The following is a 24877-nucleotide window of genomic DNA, read 5'->3' as shown; positions in this document are numbered from 1 at the left end:
ATACTGTAGCTTTTTCCTTCCCATCATAAATCACTTCATAGCATGCAACTGCGTCATGCACTGCTCTAGACACCTTCATGAACCTTTCAGTGTTTGGGTCCTGAGCCTCGAAACCAGCCAGTCCTTACTCGATCATATCAAAGTATTCTGCCATCTCCTTAGTCACAAATCTTTTTTGTGGCTCAGCTTGACGTTCTTCCTCTGAAACTTTGTCTTCCTTTCTATGGTCTTCGAGCTCCATTAAATCATCATTGCTCAATTCCTTTGCATGACACTGTAACACCTTGATGTTTTCATGACAGTCCCACAGAGCTGCTGGGTGACCTGGGGCATTGTCAACCAACAGCATGATCTTAAATGGTAGCTTATCTTCCTGACAATATTTTTCAACCTCAGACACAAAATGGTGGAAAAACCAGTCTTGGAAAATTACTTGTTACCCATGTCTTTAGATTGGATTTCTATACAATAGGCAGCGAAGCCTTTGCACTGTTTTTGAGGACCCTAGGGTTTTCACTATGGTAAACTAGCGGGTTTTATTTTGCAGTCCACAGAAGCTTTTCCATCAAGTAGGAGTGTCAGCCTGTCCTTTGACACCTTGAATCTTGGCATAGTTTTTTTCTTCTTTTGTTATATAAGAAAAATCTGGCATTTTTTCCTAGTATAATCCAGTTTTGTCGACAATAAAATCTGTTGTGGTAGGTTTTGATTTTTGATTATTTCTGCCAGAGCCTTAGGAAACTCTGTGGCTGCTACTCTGTCTGCTCTGGCAGCCTCACCAGTCACTTTGGCTGTGTCTACACTTGCATTCATCTTTCAAAAGTGGCATGCAAATGAGGGAAATCAAAATGCAAATGAAGCACAGATTTACATATTTGGCACCTCATTTCCATATTCTTCCTTCAAAAGAAAAGTAGTGTAGATGCAGCTCTTTTGAAGGTAAACCCCATCTTCGAAAGAACCCTTCTTCCCTTTTTTTTATAGGAAGAAGGGTTCTTTCGAAGCTGGGGTTTACTTTCAAAAGAACCATGTCTATACTACTTTTCTTCTTTCAAAAGAAGCTCTTTTGAAATAATATGCAAATCAGGTGCCAGATATGTAAATGTGCACCTCATTTGCATTTGAAATTTCCCTCATTTGCATGCCTCTTTCGAAAGAGAAGTGCAAGTGTAGACGCAGCCTTCTGCGTTACACAGTTTAGCATAAGCCTTAAACCTATTAAACAATCCATGACTTGCACTGAATGTAGAATCAGCAACACTCTCACCATGTTTATCTTTTAGGTCTTTAAAAAGACTCAAGGTTTTCTGTTGTATGAGCATAAGGTGTATTGGCATTCGTCGCTGATATTGGTCTTCAATCCAAACACTCAATAATTTTTCCATTTCTTCTATTCACATGCCTCTTTTCTTGGAAATAATTGTAGACTGCACTGGCACAGAACTTTTTACATGCTGCCTAATTCAATCTTTATCTCTTATAATGGTTCTAATCATCAACTCATGCATTTCATAAGCATGTGCAATGTCTACAAACTTTTCACCTTTTTCATATAATTTAATATTTTCTACTTCAGTTTCCATAGTTATAGTGCACCTCTTCTTACTAAAACTCTGAACATTTTCACCGGTCTTATGTTTCTCAGACATGATGAGGCCTTATAGTTTGTTTATGAAGAGCAGTAATGTAACGAGACACAACTTGCACCTTCTACAACAGGATAACAAATCAAAATGGTGAAAGCGATGCTGTCAGCTGTGCATCAACGTACTAGTAATGCCATCTATTGAGCCGCAGATGAACTAATGATTGAGCATGCTGATAAGTTACACCTTATATTGAGAGCTAGTTGAACTTAGGATCATACTTGTATATCATTGTATCTATGGATCCGTGTAACTCGAACCCGTGTAAGTTGGGGACTTACTGTATAATATATACCATCATGTGCCAACAATGCCCCACTTCAATTTACATTGGCCAAACTGGACAGTCTCTACATAAAAGAATAAATGGACACAAATCAAACATCAGGAATGGTAACATACAAAAACCTGTAGGATAACTCTTCAGTCTCCCTGGATACTCAATAACAGATTTAAAAGTAGCAGTCCTACAATAAAAAAAATTCATAAACAAACTCCAAAGAGAAACTGCAGAGCTGCAATTCATTTGCAAATCTAACACCATCAACCAAGCATTGAACAGAGAGTGGGAGTGGTTGGCCAATTACAAAAGCACTTTCTCTACTCTTGACGTCCACACCTCCACATTAGTTACTGATAATGGGCCACATCCTCCCTGACTGAACTAACCTGATTTCTCCTCTCTTGATATTCACTGCTCCACATTAACTGCAGATAATGGGCCACATCCTCTGTGACTGAACAGACCTTGTCAACTCTGCCCTTCCCCTGACTAAGACTCCCTCTTTAAACACTTCTCTGGAACCCCCACTAATGCATCTGATGAAGCATGTCTCTGCCCACGAAAGCTTATGCTCCAAAATATCCTTAATCAGGATGCCACACTCCAGAAGGCCCTAGGTGACAGGCCTGTTCTCTCCTACAGTCAACCTCCAAACCTTATGAGGATTCTCACCAACAGCCACAGTCTATACCGCAGGAACACCAGTCCTGGAACTTTTCCTTGCAACAAAGCCCACTGCCAGCTTTGTCCACATACCCGTTCTGGAGATACCATCACTGAACCTAACCAGGCTATTCACAGAATCACTGGCACATTCTCATGTTCCTCAACTAACATCATACATGCCAACAATGCCCAAATGTGCCAACAATGCCCAGATGCTTTGTATATTGGACAGATTTCAAACGCTCTTAGACAAAGAGTTAATGGGCACAAAACAGACATAAATACACTCCTGATCCACAAACCAGTCAGCTAACATTTTGATGGAGTGGGCCATTCTGTTAACGACTTAAAGTCTGAGTTTTATTGAAGAGGAATTTTCACAACAGTCTTGAAAGAGAGGCTGCTGAACTCTCTTTTATATTCAAATTAGACACATTAACATGTGGTTTGAACAGGGATGTGAATTTTCTGGGTCATCATCAGGGCTCTTTTGCATACTTGGCTTAATCTAATTCTTGACTTCCCTCTCCCACTCCTCTACTCTCTGATTTGCTCACCTTGATAATTTTTTTTCTGATTTCTCAACCTTGATTGCTATTTTTGGTTCTCTGTGCCTTAAACATTGAGTCTGTTCTAGTATGGCTATGGTCTGAAGAAGTGGGTCTGTCCCCCAAAAGCTCACCTAATAAATTATTTTGTTAGTCCTTAAAGTGCTACTTTACTGCTTTGTTTTTACAAAATATCTGTTAATCTATAAGGTGCCACAGGACTTCCTGTGATAACTGAAGACTGTGGTTTCAAAAAGCCAACTTCTGCCAAAGCCAAAACCTCAGGTCAGAAAATAAAGAATGAAGAATTCATGCATGCCATCGCTTCCCATTGTAACCCAAAGATATTCTGCGCTTTTATATATTAGAATTCCTATCAGTGTTAGTTGGTTACATATTGTAAGCTATCCAACCAAGGGAAGAAACCTGTACCAACTGAGTTGTGAAATTATCTTTCTTAGTCTAAATTCTGAGTATTCACAATTTGAATATTCATGAATGACCAAGAAACAACTATTTGCTGAAAAAAAATTACAAATAATTTCCCATCATAAATACATTTGAGAATGTTGCAATGTGTTCATAGGTAACTGAACAGGGAAATTCCATCTGAGAAATTATTTGTTATAAATTATTTATCAAATTCAGTGTACTATATGCTCAAATAAAACCTTAAAATGATTTTGTATATGCTTTGAGTCTACAACAGACTACTGACATTCTACACTGATTTTCAATGCACGAATCAACTGCTGTAAACAGTGTCTATTTCACATATCACTGTACTGTGCAAACAAACTCAAATCAAAAAAACAGTATACAAGAAATCCTACAGCAGAGGTGGCCAACCCACAGCTCTCAAGCTCCATGTGATCAGTGAAATGAGACTCCTGCTCAGAGCCATGTGCCCAAACAGCCCACCACCTCTCTGCACATGTGCCTCAGCACCAGGAGGGAGAAGTGCATGGCAGCAACTCTGGTGAGTCCCAGGCATTGGGTTAGAATTGGAGAAAGGGGGTTTGGGGGTGCTGGGCTCTAGAGGAGGTAGAGGGGGATTCAGCTAGACTCAGGGGCTGTGAGGGGGTGGTGTGGAGAATTGGGTTAGTGCAGGGGGTTGGTGTGCCTGGTTCTGCTGGTGGGAGAGGGCATTGAGACATGCATTACTTATTTATTTATATCTATCTATTTATGTGGGTGGGTGGGGGGGGTGGTTAGATAGATAGATAAATATGTGGCTCTTTGCATTCTATCCACAGCTATTTTGGCTCTTAGTCTCTTACTGGTTGGCCGCCCCGTCTTATAGCTTAAGCATATTGTTTTACTCTAGCTGCCAGACATGATGACGTATCATCCACCAAAATTAGTCAAAATATTAATCTTGAAGTTTGCATAAGAAATGGCTTATGAAACAAGAGTTTTTCAGAATCACTGGTATATAAAGCAATATAACTAAGAACAAATTAACCCTTGTGGCCACAAATGGTTTCAAGACTCTAAATCCCAGATTATTCATAAAATTTCATTCTGAGAAAAGAATGAAAACAAACTGATGTGTTTGTTTGGTATCTGAAAGATTAATATATTTAGTACCTTGTCTAACATCAGCTTTCCTAGGAGCGTCTGAAAGATAGCACTGTGGCAAGGGGTATGAAGAAAACATTGGCCAGGGATATGGATCAGTGCCCTAGAAAAAAACGAGAACAAAGTGATATTAGGAGGTAAATTAATAGCAGTTTACCCAACTCACACACATGTAAAGATTGTGACTTGTATAATTAATCTCCAACAGATTTGTCAAAATCATTGACACTATAATTTAACTGTATGATATTCTTTGATTAAAAGAAAAATAATAAATACAAAATCCAGTGAGTATTTGAGCCAGAAGGTTTAAGCAACTTGTTACCAATTTTGATTTTACTATATTTGCATTGAAAGGAAAGTTATAGCTTTGAAAAGACAAAATCTATTTCCAATGTTATAGATTGATCTAACTGTCTTTTGTGTGCTGACAGTAATCTCCATCTTCTCCTTATGAGAGTGACAGTCAGTAGAGAACCACAGCATGTAACAAAAGAACCTACCTAACAAATACTGCACTGTGACCATTTTGATGAGAACTACAGGTATTTACTAGTGTTGATGAAATGCAAGCAGGTTAAAACCAAAGGCATTTATTTGAGAGGGCAGTTCCAGTCTACCCAATGGGACCATGCCAGAGGAGAAAATTCCACACCTGCCCAAGGACTACTGGGTGGGGGGGGACATGCCCCTGCCAAACTATGTCCATAGGTTAAAAACATCTGATAAAAGGAAGATGTTACAAACAGAAATCTGTGAAAGATTTAAAAATTCATTTCCATAGTTAAACAGATTCATATATAAAAAGGTAACCTTATATAAACATGACATTACCTGAGCATTTGATAGCCCACTGACACTAGAAATAATATCTTTGTGATGTTGATCTCTTCTTCTGCAATGGAAAGTGTTAACACTCTTGATATTCAGGCAGCTGTTGTCTCTTAATACTAAATAACATTTTTATTGTGAATTAGCAGTAGAAATACTTTAGTCCTAGGACCAGCATGAAAACAATTGCTACACTGTTCCTTCTAACCTGATTTAGTACCCTTTGAGGCAAAATCCGTTCCGTTGGTCCTCCCATAAGATTTATCCTAACAAGAACGTGGTTTCTCTCTATGGATAGACCATCAATTATAAAATTTCTGAAAAAAACAAAACAATTACCTTTAAGTGTTGCTTTCAAACAATATTTGAGAACGCTATTAATTTTAGGGACAAACTATAATAAAAGATCTAGACTGTAACTAAGGCTACATAACTGTGCAAATCAAAATCAATATAACGAAGTCCAGAATTGTTATACTAAGCCCAGAATGGATGTTGACTAAGATTGAACCAACAGCTACAGGCATGGTCGAGAGGTCTTTTTATTCAGAATTCCATGAGGTTCAGTCATTACTGAGATCCTCAGTTTTAAGTTCTCAGACATTTTGATGTTAGGAATTACATCTATGTGACTGCAAGCCATGTATCTAGTCCCTGCCAAAAAATCCTAAATTATTGCATTATCAGCAGTAATTGCATCAGGCACCACCTTAAAGCTAATTTGCATTCTACAGTTTCTCTGGCTGTATGAGTGACACTCCACAGGTGGTGGATTATTTATCCCAACTGCCATATGTAAAGCATCAACACAACAACAAAACCAGCACTCATAATAATCCCAAACACACATAACTCCCTATTTGCAACCCACACAAATCTCCAAATACAGCCCTCCAGAGACAAACCAACACAGCCAGCAAATGCAAAAACCACAAAGGCACATAGCCTTGTGCTGCAGTGCACGTAGCTCATTTTTGTCATCAACACAAATCAGCAGAAGCTTCCCTACCAACCAATACGTAGTCACGAGCCCTCAGACATACTTACTATAAAACCATAAACCAGAGTAGCAAAGCTATTTTCTCTTTATGAATTACACCCATGACTCATCATGGGTTTTCAGCTACTAGTAGGTAGCAAAAACAACGCTCACATCCCTGTGATGGTTAAAGGAACCTGGGCTCTGCATGCCTACTTCCAGTGAAGGCAGATAAGATGACAGCAAGTGGGTTGGATGAAGAATTAGGGGTACCCTTAACTATATCTACCAAGTAAGTGGCTAGAGCACCTGAGGCCAAGAAGGGGTTTTAAAATTTGCTGCTGATTTAAGCAGAAACACAGAAAAGCATGGAGGGCATAGTGATTCAGAGCTTGCATGCCACCCTTTGCTTAAAGCTGTGCTTAAAGTCGCAATCTAGACCAAAGTAAAATTGTTTTAGAAAGCAAAAACAATTTCAGTTTTCATAGATATGAAATGTGCAGTAAATACAGGGTGTGGCAATTATTTAGAAAGGTAACAGACCCTGTCCTCACTTGGTATAAATCAGTGATATACAACAGTGGAGGACGAAGGCTGGAGTACCAGCCTTTCTGCTCTGTACTAATGACATTTGTAAACGGCATGACAAGTTCTTAATGTGCAACTTACAGAGAAAGCTAAAGAACAAACTAACTTCTAATTTTAGTAATGTTTCACCACTTTATTCTGCAAGGGACTGCACAGCAGGCCTCTCTTTAAGAAGAATGTAGTCTATTTACACAAGATAATTGTACTTTGGTAATTAGCAATTAGATGTCACAAGAGAAGGAGAATGGCTGAGGTTACAAAGAGGGAAATTCAAGATGTATTTAATGTCCTTACAACTTGAAAATCACATTTATATCAAAAAATGTTGTGCTTATTATTATCAGAAGTAGTCTTGAGGATTACTGTACCTTAAAGAGACAAGATGATTCTTTTTCAGTTTGTTAATTTTGCATCTCTCTCTTTCATTCTCTCTCACTTGCTCTCTATCTATCTATTCAAACAAATTTTCCTCCCAGGTGACAGATTGACATCCGGAGCAGAGGATGGAGGCTGAGAGAGCGGCAGAGTCAGACTCCTGGGAAGGCTGGGGCAGGCTGTGTAGCCCCCGACCAGGTTAGGTCCTCCCCACCTCCTTTCTCACCCTCTGCCCTGGGCCCTCTCCCCACCTCGCTTTCCCTGCAGCCCTGGGCCCTCTCCAACCCTCACACCACCGGCCTTGGGGACTGTCCTGGGCAGGGAGGAATTGGGAGCAGCTGCTGCCAGGCCATGGCATGGAGGGAAGGTGCCTCTCAGATCAAGCTCTGGCTGACTCCCTCTGTCTCCAGGACAGGCAGCAGGATGCGGCTCCTGTCAGTAGTCACAACTGGGGCTCAGCTCTGAGTGGGCCTTCCTGTCTCCTCTGCTGGGGTGGGAAGGCGCCACTCAGAGCCAAGTTCCAGCTACCACTACTGACCAGGAGACACTTCCTGCTGCCCCACCCAGGGTTAGGGGAGTCAGTAATGGCAGCCAGAGCTGAGCTCTGAGCGGCACCTTCCCTTCCTACCATGACCTAGAGGTGAGGGCTGCTCTCAGCTCCGCCCCTTAACCACAGCCAGAGGCAGCCCAGCTCCATCTCATCTCCATTACTACCTTGGCAGAGTTGCCCCCAACAATCTCCTCCAAGCCTTCTTGGGTGGCAGACAGACCAGGCTAGAGAGATGGGCTGGGAGGGGAGGCCCTTGAGAGGACAGGGCTGGCCACGTGGCTCCCTGACCCCCTGGGAAGAGAGAGGGGTTGGCAAGTGTAGCAAGCAGGAAGTGCAGCTTCCTAGTAATTATTAAAGATTAAGGCTTCAACCTTGCAAACATGCATTTAAGTAATTTTACATATGTTAGGCATCCACCTGATTTCAGCTGAAGTATTTGTATGAGTAAAACTATTTAAATGTGCAAATATTTGCTGGACAGTTTAAATAATTAAATTCTTACCCAGGTCCTTCAGAAGTTTCTATGACGTTCCCCTTCTGGGCATTTAGAAGCACTTGTGATACTTTATACTGAGACTCTAAAAGTATAAGTGTACCTAGATCACAACACAGCACACTTAACAACCTGTAAGAAGAACACACACATTGCAATTACAAAGTGATTTAGGAATCTGTTAATAAAGACAGACCACAAAACAAAACTAAACAAAACAAAAACAGTAAATGTGCTTTTAAGATACAATTGTCGGGTTTACAGTTTTCTTTAATGGTCTTCAGTAACCCCACTATAAAAGTTATTCCAGGATCTATATTTTAAGAACCCAGAAAGAAGTAGGGCTACATCTACAGTCGAGCATAAATACACTAGTCTATGCTTTATTACAAATATAATTAGGTTGATTTTATGGATCTTAAGGGAGACTTTTTTACTCCAGCTTTTTCATGAGGATTAACGCCAAATTCGAATTTACAAGGTCGACTTAATGGCTAGTGTAGACACAGTGTTATTTAATTTGATTGTACTGGCCTCCAGATGTATCCCACAATGCCCCCAATGTGTCTGTTGTGACCATCGCTTTCACTTCCGCTGCTCTCCAGATGAGCAGGAAGTAGGAAAGAAGAAGTAGGAATCAGAATGGGCTTTCCAGCTGCCATCCACCACCATGTGGCTGCCGGCTCAAAATCAAATGAATCAAAATGAATCATTTCAATAATACCAAAAAACAATAGATTTTTAATAGTTCCAAACTGACACTTTTCAGAATTTTATTTCTCCATTTTGCATTTCTCAGGAATGGTCCACAAGCCTTGTAATGGCATGTGCCGGGGCAGGCTGTGGAAAAGTGGTACAAAAATGCATTTGCCAATTTGTTTTCAATGGAAATATGGAGTGAGGGCAATGCACTCTGGAATGATGATATGAGACACCCAGCACCACTTGCTATGCATTTTTGCCCATAACACTCTGGCACAGAAACCCAGAATGCAAGGGGGGTACAGGAATTGTGGGATAGGAACCCACAATGAACTGATGAGACAGTCAAACTTAGCAAAGGTAATTGGGGCACACTATTGTGAGTTTCTGAACATGTGTGGACACTCACCATCAACTTTATAAAATCTAGTGGTATAAAGTCGACTTTATTTCCTAGTGTAGAAGCAGCCTAGGAGACAAAGCATTCCTTTATAGCCCTTCAGTAGTGACTCTGTTTGCTAAGGGTCATACTACTTCTAGACACTAGCTCCCAACAGATTTTTAATATATACTAAACAATAAACAAACATTCACAGATATATGCCTGTCATTTTAGTCTACATACTGCACCTCACAGAAAATAAACAGGATGTGGAATTAATAAAACAATGTACTAAAATGTCAAGAAATGATACAACACTGACTAAGCTCGTGCAGTAACTTCTAATTAAGTTCCTTTGAAAAAGAGTAAAGAAAAAATATATTCTTTACTGTAAGTATTCCACTGTTTAGTGAAATGTTAAGCAAAGGCAACAAAAGATTTAATATGGAATTAAAATGTGTCCATTATTTTTTAAATCAGAACATTTTGAAAGGTAAAAGTAATAACCTGCAAAACACATGACAGCAAGCCAAATACAATTTGTTTTTACAACATTAAGCCAAAATTCATAATGATATTGTTCTCTTTCTTGCTTGACATTATCTGATATAGAATATTAGGTAACATCAAGATAATATATGAAACACTAAAATTGTAAACTTTTCTATATTTTTGACTTAAACTGGTTACTGTAATTTCACATGAAAAATTATGTAATTGAAAATGCCCTATTTATCGCAAAAAATCACAAATTCTCATTGCTTTCATTCTTTCGTCATAGAAGTAAAAGGTATAATTAAATACATCTGATTAGCATAACATTTTGTATTCACATAATATTGGCTGTAAACTATGGAACTTGTATTATTTGACATTCGTATCTGTTAGTGTCCTGAATGTGTTTCTATTGAAAATAAAAAAAGTTCAAGAGCCATATTCTCAATAATTTAATACCTACATACTCAAGTGGTCATTACCAAGGACTGCATAACCAAAATGATAGTTTCTAACTGAGATCTGCTCACTTTGCATCCTGTTTTAATTGTGTTTCTATATGTTTTCTATTAACTGGTGCTTATCTGTGAAATTTTAGGTGCATTCTTAGCACTCTCCTAAGCAGAAAAGCAGCAGCAACATCTGGACCTCAATATTTCATGTGTTTAAAATAGCCAAGTTAGAAAAAGAACCCTTTAACTGTTAGACAAATGTCAGACTTCAGTACAGAATGTATGGTGACTTTCACTAGCATCTAACCTGACTGAACTGTGCAGTAGAAAAAAATATACCATGACTAACTGGATGACCTGGATAAGTACAGACATATCATTCTAACATCAATATCATTCAAGATAATGAAGCAGTTGATATAAGATTTGCTTAATAAAATAAAATAAAATAAAATGCGTATAATGTAATTAATGCCAATCAGCATGGGTTTATGAAAAATACTTTCTGACGTACTAGCTTTATTTTTAAATGAGTTCACAAATTTGGAAATATAACAGTGTTGATATAATATACTTTGACTTTTAAAAGTATTTAATAGGTCCTTCTTAACATTTTAATTAAAAAACAGAATGACACAATATTAATATGCATTAATTAAATGCATATATATATAATACATACTTTACATACATTTAAAATGGTCTGATAAGTCTATGAATGTAGTTGTAAAGAGAAAATTATAGAGTGGATGTGTTTCTAATGGAATTTCTGCACAGTTCTTTCCCTATGCATTTCTTTTTTTTTTTTAACTCAAAGCAAAAATCACACAACACAGCTCAGTGGTTTGAGCATTGGCCTGCTAAACCCAGAGTTTTCAGTTCAATCCCTGAGGAGGCCATTAGCGATCTAGGGCAAATAGATAAAAAAGAAAAAAAAAAACTGTCAAGGATGGTGCTTGGTCCTGCCAAAAGGGCAGGGGACTGACCTTGATGACCTCCCAAGGTCCCTTCCAGTTCTGTGAGGTGTGTGTGTATCATACTTTTCAAGGATCTGTGGCATACTTTGATAATATAGCATTTCAGTGAGTGAACTTCACGAGTACAGGTTGAACCTCTCTAATCCAGAACACACTCAGCCTGCAACATCCGCAACCAGGTATGATTTTAGTTAGCTGGATAATCACTTATCATGAGTGTGGTTAAGTTTCTTGTGGTCCCATAAAATTTGTATACAGCCACAAGTGCTGGCTCTCACTGTTCCATGCTGTTGCTTAGCTCTAATTTACCTCTAAATGCACAATAAGCAATGGAAGTAATGGTAATGCTGGTAATGCTGCCAGATGATACTGACCTCCTGTGGTCCGGCAAATTGTCTCGTTCAGCACTAGTCGGATCGCACAGGTGCCGGACTAGAGAAGTTCAACTTGTATGATTATTTTTTAAAAATCATCAAAAACATGCTGTGACATATTGTTCTCAATCTTCAGCTACAACTGATGTTTACAATATTTTTTCTCTTCATTTTCATTTTAACTACATGTTTGTGTCTACTCATATTCTTTATCCATTATAATTAACATTTTGAGCCTATCAGATTTGTTCAGTGACACCACAAGTCAGTGTTTGACATGACAGTGGCTTAGTATACTAACAATTTGATAGCACTGAGGGAATTAGGCAAAAGAGCATGCTGACTGGACAAGAAAATTTTTATTTTTCAAAACGGCAGAAATCTTCGCATTCAGCAGTTTTAGGAAAGGAGATAAACATTGATCTTCAACAGATTTTAGTGAAACAAATACCTTTCAGGTTTGAGGGAATGGGGCTTAGAGGGGCTTGTAAGTCAAGCATGAAAAAAAGGGATAGGGTTATATTAAGACAGAAATCCAAAATTGTTTAAGGAGGGGATGTTGAGTATATAAATAGTACAGATTCATTGCATAAAGGATTGAATTAGAGGATCATGCAGACACTATATTAATGAGCACCACAATCAGTATGCACATTTAAAATGTTCATTCAAGTTCTAAAGATATTTTTGATTCTAGTGGCAGCACTCACTTTAAGCACAGGAATATGGCTGAAATTGGTAACATAGTTAAAACAGAGTGAACTTCTGAAATTCATTCATTGTAGATTAATTAAATATAGAATGTTGAGCATGGTAATGTAAAAGCCTCAATTTATTTCAGGCTTTTAACAGGAAGTTTGTTTCATGTCATGATGGATGTTCTAAATTTACTTTGCAACCATCCATGCTAAATAAACTCATGTAATGACTTTTTTTGCATCAGATACAGGGGATATTAAATAAAGATTGGCTTTTCCGGTTTCCTAATTTCATATAATGCATTTTTCATTCACACTTTGCATATTAAAAAAAAACAATTGAGTTTCACTTTCATGCACGATAAGATACAATAATATAGGTTGATTTGAAACAATAGAAACTTCCTGTACGATATTAAAGTTATTTTGGACAGAGTGGATCTTACCTCAGACCAAAGATGTGTGATTGTTCATAACTGAATAAGGAGTGAATTTTAGCTTCTGAATTCAAAATTATAAGCCTGTCAATAACATCCTACAAAAAGAAGACACTACTGTAAACACCCAAACCACGCATAATGTTCTTGTTCCTACCGCAGTCAATGGCATAAAATCAAGGCCAATATTTATAAAAAGCCAAACTCAGATAACTAAGCTAAATTCATGTCAAGACAGTGCAATATTAAACATTTTAAATTACTACTGAATGTGAATATAGGAGTAAAATGTTTTTGTGGTTTAGAAATATGTACAGTTCTTCACATTTTATTTAGTATCTAGCTAATTTGATGAAAATTGTAGGTAGTAATAAATATGTACATAGAAACGTAAGTACCAGACTAGAGAGTAGAGTGGTGTATCTATTCCAGTATCCTAACACTAACCATGGTGTGTACCAGATGCTTCAGAGAAAGCTTCAAGGAACCTGACAGCAGACAAGTATGGAATAAATTCTCCAACAGGAAAGTTCTGTGAGATTTTTGTTTTTTGGGGGGGTGCGTTTACTAACTGTGTCAAATCAGCTGTTTGTTTATGATGTGAAGTAAGAGTGTTTTACATGGGCAATTCTATTTTTATCATACAGTACTTGAGAAAACTGCAAATGACCAATTGGCTACTTACTGGTTTTCCCACTACTCAGACTACAAAGAATGCAATCAGATAATACAAATTCCATTGACATCATTCTCTTGGATACAGAGAGGAGTGGTTAATGCAAAAAAATAAAATAATGAAATCCTTAAAGACTTGCTTTGGATGAAATTCATGTTTGTTAAATTTTGAATGAAAAGCACGGTCTGACTCTTTATATCAATGAGTCACTTCAAGACCACATCAAAGATAAAAATTAGGAACCTAGTTTCATAATTTCCATCAGAATTTGTACTTTATATTTTATAAAATAAAATTACCATTACCAGTAAAATGACATATTTAGCAAGAGTGGAAAAAACAAATTGCTCAAAGCAAATTCTATTGTATTTAAAGATCATTCTTATTCAAAAATAAGTCAGGTCAACACTAAGAGGTAAAATCATTTTTATAAATGCAAATCCAGCTACAAGAATTGCATACTCAGAACTGACTTACCTAAGATTGATTTTTGCTGCCATCCACACAGCACAGCCACAACAGTTTGATTTAGCAAGTCCCCACTATGAGTGCTAAATCGAACCCTGGAAGATCAGCCACCAGCATGTTGACCTTCCCTTACATATAGACATACCCATAGTGGAATGGTGCCTAATTATTCCTCCTCTCCCACCAGAAAAACTTCACTGTAAGTGAAACTTCTATGTTAAATGCAATGCAACTAAACAAGTCAGCCTCTATTCTAATTCACTAAAAAAATATTTTATCTGATCATTTCTTTGTACAAGATTCTTTTGTATATCATTCTTTATAACTCCAGGATTGCTCCTGCCTTTTCAGTCAGTGGTTAGCCATGAACTCAGTATCATAAATAGTTTATTAGGGACTTAATCCAGGTTGGGTATTTGTGTGGTTAGAGCTGAATTTTACATGTGTGGTGTAGAAGGAAAGGAGAAGAGTGGGGAACATGAATAAAATAATGTGGAAAATGTGCATTCATTAGCTCATTAGGTTACCAAGACTAGATAAAGCCTTAGCTAAGCTACATCTACTCTACCAGGTTTTGTCACCAAAAACTCTTTTTTTTGCACCAAACAGTAAGATTATACACATTGCAATGCTTATTTCTGTGTGCTAGCATTACCACTGCTGACACCCACTCCCTCAGCTAGGGAAACAACAGCAAGGATGAAAGCTCCCTGGAGAAGCTTTTCTCCCATTGCTCCTAGGCACTGTCCCCACCCCAATTCCTCTGATTAGCCAAAATCGCAGACAATCAGAGTGGTGGAGGAAGCCTCTTTCCAGGCAGCACTATGCTTCCCCTGCTAGGGGAGAAGGGGGAGTACTGGCAGCAATCCATTGCAGCAGAGGAGCTGCTTTCTGCCACCACCAGGCAGATCTCATGGCCTGGTTCCAGCCATGGCTTGATTGAATCTGGCCCATAAAGCTGGGAATTCCACACACCCCAACCACCATTGGCTGGATGTTGGGGAGAGGGGCCCCGAGCCTTGGGAGCTAGATCCAGTCAAACCACAGTCGGCATCCAGACCACAGCCCAAGGGTTCCCCATCCCTGCTATATATGACACACATTGATGCATACATAAGCCTATGTGTACACGCATACAAACTTAGAGATGTTTTTTTTCATATATATACATAAATCACTCTTATCCCTGAAAACAGATTTAGAATAAAAGTGAGGAAAGAAAGACCTTCAAATTAACTAAAGATTTTATATTACCCACTGTAATATGTGCATATACTGCCCTCATGCTGTACACAATAAAAAATGCAAAAACACTTTAAAATATATTACTGAGCATAACCTAGAGCAGGCCTTTAATTATTAACATACTATTTGCTCAGTCAAAACATCTTTGTAGTATTTTGTAAAATAATTAGAAAAAACTACTTACAATAACATTTGTAGGAACTTCCCGGAGAGAATATTCTGGTTTATTTGGTAACTCCTGATTACCTATCAGCTCATAAATAGCAGGATAGGACAGCAAATTTACCAGCACTAGAAAAGACTTTAAAAAAATGGTTTCTCCTGTGAACATTTGTATTTATATAACTAAACATTTGATAGTGTTTTGTGGCAGTTAATTGACAAAATGTAAAGAAGTTAGGCCCATATCTCAGTCTGACCCTGCTCTGCAGTGTGAAGTTTAAACAGGAAGAGCTGCCCAACAAAACAAACATGGAACATCACTCATTTCCTAATCAGAGACACAGCTATGCTAGCCTAAGGATAGTGCCTGTGCTCCTTGTAAACACTGTGTGAACTGATCGGCTGTCACAGAAGCAAATGACCCAATGCATGTTGAGAATTCTTCCATTGTCTGAGTGAAGTACAGTTCTAGAAGTAACTGTAGCATTATTTTCAGATCTTACACTACATATATCATTACATGCTTATAAAATTTGTTGGTTTGGATCATCTTCTTGCATTAGCAGTTGTAATTAATTCTAGAATAAAGCAACTGCTGTCAGAAAAGAGCTCCTCTTGAAAGGACGTAATCTCATGAGAATCAAATTAACTAAAATCAAATCCTATTCTATTAGCCAAATTAGAGACACATTTACGTGCTGTTCTACAGCAATGCCCATAAACCTCAATTTAAATTGTTATATTTTTTTCAAGATGATGCTCTATATCACATTTTTTATCACATACTTTTAAATCTACTTCAGGTGCTCCTTGCAATTGTGACTCCCCATGTGCCACAGGAGCCTATTTCATGTATTCATTGTTTTGAATGCTGTACTACACCAATTTTTCCTGAAGTCCCTAAATTAGAAGCAATGCTGATAAAATGCCTCATGTCTAGACTTGCACAAAATAAGATAATTTCTCACCTTTTGACAGCTTCGGTCAATAGGATCTACTGGAGTAGAACTGGGGTGATTTACTCTAAGATCATCTCTTCCACACTCCAGAACAGCCCATAACTCAGTTATAATTGCTTTTATAAACCCTAAAATTTAATATGTGATTTAGTCACAAAAATACTGAAAAAACAAGTAAAATAAAGCTCAAAATTGTATGCAGTATGGACCAAATCTTAAAAATAGAGCACCTCAGTGACTACCTCCGTCTTCTATCCAGGATAACATGCCCACCCTTTTTTCCTGCTGATGACTGAATAACATCATTGTGACAACTACAATAAGGAAAAATAGCTGTTTACACGGAAAAGTAATATTAACATGTTTTTGCACCTTTGTTGTTTGCTTGTTTTGATGTGATTAAGTAGATGGAAACAAAGAGGGCCCAGTATTTTTTCACAAACTAGTTCTTTTACGTCACAATTTGGAAACTATATGCTACTGGAAACAACTCTCCTGTACTTTAACTAGATTTACCTGACAGAAAGAGTAGTTTTCAAAAGGTGCCTGTGCCAGTCTACTGTTATGTACAAGGTCAGATTTAGGGGCAGATAATCCACGCTGGTGGCTGGGGGGAGACACTGGGCTTAGATGGCTGTTTTTGTTGTTAGCAACAAAAGGGAAAACTGAATGTCTGAAATAAAATAATTCAGGTATTCTATATGTGGATTCATTTTTCACTAATTGCATAGAATGTTTTGCATATTTGTATAATCTTGTGGACTCTTCCAAGCTTTCTGAGAGCTACACTTTGCTTGAACTCCCTAGATATTGTAAGCTGTGCCTTGGCAGGTATATACAGGGTGAGGGTATCACCAGTCAGTCAATGAGATACAAAACCCAATGAGAGCCTGGTTGTGATATTGCAAACCTTCTATTATTGGGTAATTATGAAAGTACACTTGTGTTTTAAGACTTAAAGAGTGTAAGTAGTGACTAATAAAGGTCAGTTTAAGAAGATGCCAGAAATATCCATTGAACTCCTATCTATGCAACCACATAAAAGACTACTGTTACTTCTATTGTCAGGTTTAACATGTCTGATGACTTCCCAAGACTGAGGAACAAAAGCTTTACTCTCCCTAATACTGACAGTTTTCCCCTACAGAAAATAAAAGATGCCCCCAGTGAAGCTTTCAGAAACTCAGTACTGGAAATGAAAAGTGCCACTGTAATCTAGTTTGGAGCAATGGACAAATCTGATGGGAAAATATCTCAAACAGGACAACACAGGCAGGGGCTTCAGGCAGTTGTGATCATCCCAGTGAAGAAGTTAACAAGTGAAGCATAAATTATGGAAGTTCTATTATTAAGCAGCTTTACTTCAAAATAAGGAATGGAAATTTGAGGAAAGTGAGGGGGAATTGTCCAATTTTCCTGACAGCATAAAGGAGAGTGATAATCTTAAAAAAGTCTGGGTTACATGAAAAGGAGAGAAAAGAAAGAAGAATGTTGCAGCAGATCTCCCATTCGTGGTCTAGCGCAAAGCATCTGCTCAAGGCATCTACTTCCGTATTGCTGACACCTGGTAAGTATAAAGCTACCAGCATTATGTCATTGTGAATGCACCAGTTCCATAGGAAAATCACCTCTGCACAAAGAGACTGGGAGCATGCTCCTCCTTGGCGATTGACGTAATACATTGTAGCCATGTTGTCTGTAAATATATTAACAGGCATGCAGTGAATGTATGGCAGAAAGTGTCTGTAAGCATTGCGCACTGCTCTGAGCTTCAACATATTTATGTGGAGAGACGCTTCTGTGGTGGACCACTGGCCTTGTACAGACTGGCCATTGAGGTGGGCTCCCTGTCCCAGTAGGGAAGCATCCGTCATTATGAGTATGGTTGGCTCTGGCCGATGAAACAGGATGCCCGCGAGTAGGCTGTCTGCAAGGATTAGAGGACATTGTTTGGCACCATGACCCGTTTGTAAAGATCAAGATTTGTGGGTCTGTACACAGTCGCTACCTAAAGCTGGGTGCATCAAAACCACAGCCATGCATTTTGAACAACGTAAGTAGTGGCAGCCATACACCCCATGAGTTGCCAGCAAGTTATAATCTGCACCTTCGAAGTAGTAGAGACCATGTGGACAATGTCTTGAATAGTACAATAACGCTGGAGCAGATGGTATGCTCAAGCTGTGACAGAGTCTAGTCTTGCACTGATAAACTCTATGTTTTGAGTGGGCTCCAGGGTCGATTTCTGTTCATTTATGATGAGGCCCAAAGAGAGAAAGGTGGCCTTCATAACCTGTATCATAGTGTCGACTTCTGTCTGAGATGCTCCTTTTATAAAACAATCGTCCAGGTATGCCGCAGCCACTGCAAGGATCTCAGAGAATACTCTGGGAGCTGTGGTAAGGCCGAAGGGTAGGATCCAGTTGTGGAAATGTTCCTCACCCACCACAAACTGTAGAAGCCAGTATAGACTGTAGAAACTGTAGAAACCTCCTCCTCCCCAGACTGAGGTGGAGGAGATGGAGGCTAAGGCGCCGATGGTGGTGGAGCTACCAAAGATGGGCTGAGAGACCAGGATGCCACAGAGTACCTTTCTGGTGACTCCCATCGCTCATGAACATCTCATTCTCGATGACAATGTGTCTCACGGTCCTGGGATCTAGAACAGCAAGAATGGTGATGATGCCTCGCAGGCGAGTAGCATCTGTATGGAGACTGATACCTACAATCATGCCTGTGTGAGGAATAAGACAGTGAGCGCCTGGACGAACAAGGTGGTTATATGGAAAGGCGGCTACCCCAGTGCCTCTGTGATTTGGCCTTGTACATGAAGGAGATTGTGGCTTTAAAAATGGTGAAGGCAACCTCAACATGTGATAAGGCGATGAGGGATGCAGGAATGGCAATGAAACAAAATACTGTCCTGGAGATATCTGCGAGGTAACATAAACGGGCGATGATAATGACTGGTGTGGTGATGGCTCGGGAGTTCACCCGTGCTCTGATTTGGACTTAGCCTTGGTGTGCTTAGGGTCTTTATTTGCGGCTTTAGTTATGTCCTTAGTAGACTGCAGGAAGTCAGTGCTGATGACTCACAGCCGGGTGCCAGTACAGTTGGTGCTGATGGGGTCGGTTCCATGGGAATTGGTGCCGCATGAGTCAGTGCCAGCATCAGTGCTGCATGGGTCAGTACCAAGGCCTCTGGTGCCGCTGGACTTGGGGATGCCAGTACCAAATGTTGCAGTATGGAAACCATCGGTGCCACCTTTGGTCAGTCTGGAACCAATCTACCACTCTGTTCCATTTTTTGCACCAGTGCTGTTGGCAGAACCATTTTTTTTGGTCTTTGCCTTTCTAGACCCACCAGAGACGGCTTCAGCAGAGCTTTCAACCTCACTCATCGTTCCTCTGGATAAACTAGACAATCGTCATGTCAGGGAGGCTCTTGGATGCTTGTGCATGGCAGCTTGAGAGAAAAGTGCTCTGTGCTTGTGCTGGCTATCTCAGGAAGGCTCAGCACTTTCAAGGAACAAAGCCAGGAGGGCCTTGTCAAACAGGATCATGTGCAGCCACATTTCCCTGTCCCTCCAGGCCTGTGCGGAAAGCTTTGAACAATGCAGGCACTTCCGTGGAATGTGCCCTTCTTCCAAGCACCGGACACATTTAGAATAGCCATCCAAGACAGGCATCGCCTCACAGGAAGTGTCACATTTCTTAAAACCGGCTGTGCCGGGCATAGTTATCATAGTGCTTTAATATGTCAATTAAAGTCACTTGAATAGAGATAAGAAGTCCATTTGCTCCACAGGAGACGTCAGTGAAGATTAACTGGTAATAGCCATTGACTTAGATAACAAGCAACTTGAAAACTTAAAACTTCAACTTTAAAACTTTAAACTTCAAACTCTAACTATTAACTGTAAAAGTCTCTATTTCAGGTAACGAACCTGAAGAAGGGAGAAAGAAGATGAATAATGGTCAAGGCTGAGGAGAAGGTAGAAGCTCCGTCTTCAGCTGCTGGTGGTTGAGAGGAACTGGCTGAAGCTGGACCGTGCACGTGACAGAAAGGGTGTGAAACAGCGCATCAGAGCCCGTGCATGCACAGCCTGGCTGAAAACAGCTGTCAAGATCTCTGACCTGCAGGGCCAGGACAAGTGTGACACCTAAGGTGGAGCACCGATGGGGACACTCGGAGAAGAAAATCTGTTTACACAAATGTGTATTCAACAGAAGAAGAGACAGTTGTTATGAGGGAAGAGATTAGGTGGTGGGAACTTCAGAAGAAATATTCAAGAGGGAGCTTTTCTACTCACTAGTTAATATTTCTAGACTGTCCATTAAAGAAAGGTTTTAACAAATGAAGCACCACTTAAAGATCTGGAGATTTTTGTATGGTCTTGGAAAGCTGCTGGTGAGCAGGAAAACACTCTTGAAAAATGCATGGACCTTCACAAGACACTGACAAATGGGAAATGTTCAGATGTCAATGACAAAGACTTCTATGTTGAGCTGAAAAACATCTATCATATTTAGCAACATGGTAAGCACTCTCCACTCCAAGTTCTCCAATTCATTCATGATGCAGAGCTGAAGGACAGCTTTCCTAGTGCATGGATAATTGAGAATTCTGCTCAGACTGCCAATTCACAGTAGTGAGAGATAAGGGAAGCTTTTCAATGCTGAGGCTCATTAAAACTTATCTTCAAATTATGATGGCCAACAAGAGACAGACATTACTTGCTCTTTTATCACCTGAATATGCCACTGGCCAGACTTTTGATCTCTCTAACACTCTGCTTCAGTGCATGAGAACAAAAGCAAGAAAAATGACTGCGTCCCAGTTGCTTGCTCCTTCTGCTTCTGGTTCAGCTGGGCTTTCAGGTCCCTGGCCCTCCTTCCTCCAGACTCCCAGCCACCAGGGCTCTAGTCAGGAACTCCCATTGTGCTGCTGGACCAGAGTGTCCAGGTTTTGAGATATTCAGCCTGTAGTATCCATGATATAGTTCACTTTTAAAATTACCTGAATGCTGCAGAGCTACTGCCCCCGGAGATGTTGCTGCCATTTGTGTAATCATCACTCCATAATCAAACCTTTCACATCCACTCACCTATTCATAATAAATGTAACAGATAAAAGTCTGAAGCACGAAGCATGAAGCATACAACCAAGAAGTTTACATTCTCAAATTTTCTCCAATATTTTTACTTGCTTGCCACTAATTCTGTAAACAAATGTATCTAGACCACGCAGTGTTATATTACAGCTCAAGCATGTTTGTTTAGCAAATAAAGGAAACTCTTTCTTTGCAATTTCAAAACACAGATAAATAAAATAATCTAATAAAATACAGCACATGCCACTTGTGCACAGAACAACGATGTTTTAAGACTATAATCTCCCAAATTCTTTGCATCCACTGACTAAGATGAGAGACCACAAAGCCTTTTAAATTTCCATCCGATACCATGTTTTGCCTCCATAACTGAATGCTTAATTCCCTGTGTAATTTGATGTCTTGTACGTTAGATCTTGCCATTTTACTAGCAACCATCATACATACATTTCAGGATACATACATCATGGAGCACTGATCTTACTAAAGAATAAATGCATCCCAAAATTAAGCTTAGGGTAAAAAAGCATCCTTTTGCTTAACATTTTGAGTTGAAAAGTAACAGTGACCGTACCCTGACACTACTGTTGACATTCTTCTGAAGAACAACTGAAATAAAATCAAATGTATCACATATTTAGAATAGTGGACTGCCTTTTAACTCCACTCTTCCAATAAAGTAACAGGCAAACAACGGTTTATAGTTTTCTCTTCTAAATACCTTAACTGAAAAAGTGATTGTAATAGATTCTGACATACCTACCTGGATTTTTTTTGAGAACCTGCTAAACATAAAGTTCACACATTCATTGAGGGCTCCTGTATTCTGAAGCAGAAGAAGTCCTTTTGGAGTGGCAGCAAAGTGTAATAAATCATCTAATAAAGTCTCTTCCCATATCATACTGAAAATGGTAGAAAAATAAAACAAAACAAAAAATTTAAAGCAGTGAAAAGCAAGAAAAATATAAACTTTTCAGTTTTTAAAAAAATCGCCTATGCACATGGTAGCAAGAAGAACTGCTGCTTGGCACTTCAGCTATGTACTGAATAATAGCACTGTATACAAATACTGAAACCATATTCAAGTTCACAGTCAATATCTCATATGGTGAGACAGCATGTTGTAGTGGATAAATAACATGACCAGGAGTCAGAAGAGTGGGGCTCTAATTCCCAAATCTATTGCTGACTTTAGCCACATCTACACTAGCAAGTACATTCAGGAAATCTGACCCTCTTTCAAAGGAGCATGTGGAGAGTCTACACACAAACTGTGCCCTTTTGAAAGGAAATCGGAAGAATATGGCACAGCTTTCAAACGTGCTCCTCCAGTCCCATATTTGAAAGAGCGACTCCTTTCTAAAGACTACATGTGTAGACGCTCCGCAGGCTGGTCTTTCAAAGAGGAGTCCTCCATGGTGTTGGCCAGTTGGGGCATGGAGACACCCTGACCCAATGGCAGTGGGGCTCTATGGCCTCTGCATCCAGCATATTTAAAGCTGCATGGGCCCAGAAAACCCATGGCAGGAAGCTGAGAGCATGTTGGCAGCAAAGACACAAGCCATAAGCTGCATGCCCTCACAGCCACTCTCCAACACTGAAAAACCACCATGGCTGCCCACCCCTGTACAAAGGCTTCGCCCTTGCCCTCCACTATATTGTGGAGGATGCAGCAGCAGATACCCACCACCTGTGGGACATTCTGCAGCCCAACCTCCAGGCGCATGAGGCACCTGAACCAGCCCTTTGTGTGCCCAAAGTTCTGCTCGACTGTGTTGTGGGCCTGGTTGAGGCATGCATTAAAAACCTCCTGGTTAGGGACTGGGTGGCCAGTGTAGGACCACATCAGTCCTGGGTCAATGGAGTAGGTGGCATCCACCACCATGCACAGGGGCACGGTGACATCCCCGACCTGGAGCTCCCATGGTGGGGATGTATGGCCTGGCCTGCATGCAGCAAAAGAGCCCAGAGTTCCAGAATACACAGGCTTTGTGTGTCCAGCCCGCCCAGCTCACATAGCTGTCAATGAAGCAGCCTTTCAAGTCCAGCAGTGCCTGGAGCACTAGCGAATTATAGCCTTTCCTGTTGACATAGTGGCCAGAACTGTGTTGTGGGGCTCAGACAGGGATGTGTCCCCCATCCAGGGCACCAAAGCAATGCAGGAAGCTGACTGGGGCAAATCCCACAACAGTCGCGTCCACGTCCTCCACACAGATGACCCTGTGAAGCAGCATCATGTTGATCGCACAGACAACCTGCCTGGGTGGGAGGGCCTGCACTCATGAAGGCATGACAGGGTATGCCCAGCCCCCTCCCTCATAGTACCTCCCCCCATGCCCAATCCCCCATACCCTCAGCTGCCAAGGACCTTCCTTGCCCAGGAATCCCCTCCCTGTGGCAGGTGCATGACCTAAGCACACCTTACCACCAGTGAGGACATTGGCCTTGCCCACCCCTAACTGGTGCCCCACAGACTAGAAGCTGTTCAGAGTGGCCAGCTTCCAAATGGTGATGGTGAATCACTTCTCGTGTGGGAGAACAGGCCGCATGCGGGTGTCCTGGTGTTTCAAGGTGGGGGGCAAGCCAGTGACAGAGCTCCTTGGAAGGTCCACTTGCTTGTGCGGAAATTCTCGAATCATCTGGCGTCGTCCCTGTCCCCCATCACCAGCCGCTCCCACCAGTCAGAGCAGCTGGGGTGGTTCCAGAGGTGCCAGGGCACTTGGGGGTGGCGCTGGTGGGATCCCGAGTTGATGAGCTTCAGGACCCTGGCAGGGATGCCCGTCCTCAGGAGGTGGTACAGGATGGCCATGACCACCATGGCTAGGTGGCTGACCACAGCACCAAGGAAGGTCAGTTCCAGTGCAAGGAGATGCAGATGGGGATCCATCAGGTGGCACGGGTCATTCCTGCACAGGCTCTCTGGTACATGTGTCAGCTCTGCAGGCCTCAGCATGTGCAGGGTGGGGGTGTTTGGGAGGGGCCCTTTAAGGGAGCGGCAGGCTATGGGCCCTGGTGACCCTGCCCACTGCCTTTCCTGCTCCTCTCTTTCAAAAAAACACCTGGGGCTCCGTGGATGCTCTCTTTTGAATGGGTGGAGTGGTCTTTCGAAATAGCAGATCAAAGGCTTGATCCATTTTTTGTGTGTAGATGTTCTCTTTCAAAAGATGGTCTTCCGAGGGATATCTTCCGGAAGCTC

General features: G+C 40.5%; 1 protein-coding gene across 9 annotated transcripts in view; it reads right to left on the bottom strand.

Moving 5' to 3' along the window:
* TBC1D32 (TBC1 domain family member 32) overlaps window positions 1–24877 on the bottom strand; it is a 197642-nt gene that overhangs the window by 130368 nt on the left and 42397 nt on the right. For 7 of the 9 annotated variants that reach the window (XM_074990655.1, XM_074990654.1, XM_074990663.1 and 4 more), the window contains 8 exons: window positions 22445–22583; window positions 21588–21675; window positions 16577–16695; window positions 15631–15747; window positions 13067–13155; window positions 8550–8672; window positions 5764–5872; window positions 4734–4827 (listed from right to left, as the gene is read on the bottom strand). In XM_074990655.1, the coding sequence (XP_074846756.1) occupies window positions 4734–4827; window positions 5764–5872; window positions 8550–8672; window positions 13067–13155; window positions 15631–15747; window positions 16577–16695; window positions 21588–21675; window positions 22445–22583 (878 nt within the window). The remainder of the gene's footprint in view (window positions 1–4733; window positions 4828–5763; window positions 5873–8549; window positions 8673–13066; window positions 13156–15630; window positions 15748–16576; window positions 16696–21587; window positions 21676–22444; window positions 22584–24877) is intronic. The other 2 variants (XM_074990659.1, XM_074990660.1) reach the window with 2 other exon arrangements.

This window comes from Carettochelys insculpta, chromosome 3 (genome assembly GCF_033958435.1).
Source record: "Carettochelys insculpta isolate YL-2023 chromosome 3, ASM3395843v1, whole genome shotgun sequence".
Lineage (NCBI taxonomy): Eukaryota > Metazoa > Chordata > Testudines > Carettochelyidae > Carettochelys > Carettochelys insculpta.
The sequence above is the reverse complement of the archived record's forward strand: the minus strand, read 5'-3'. Positions and strand labels throughout refer to the sequence as shown.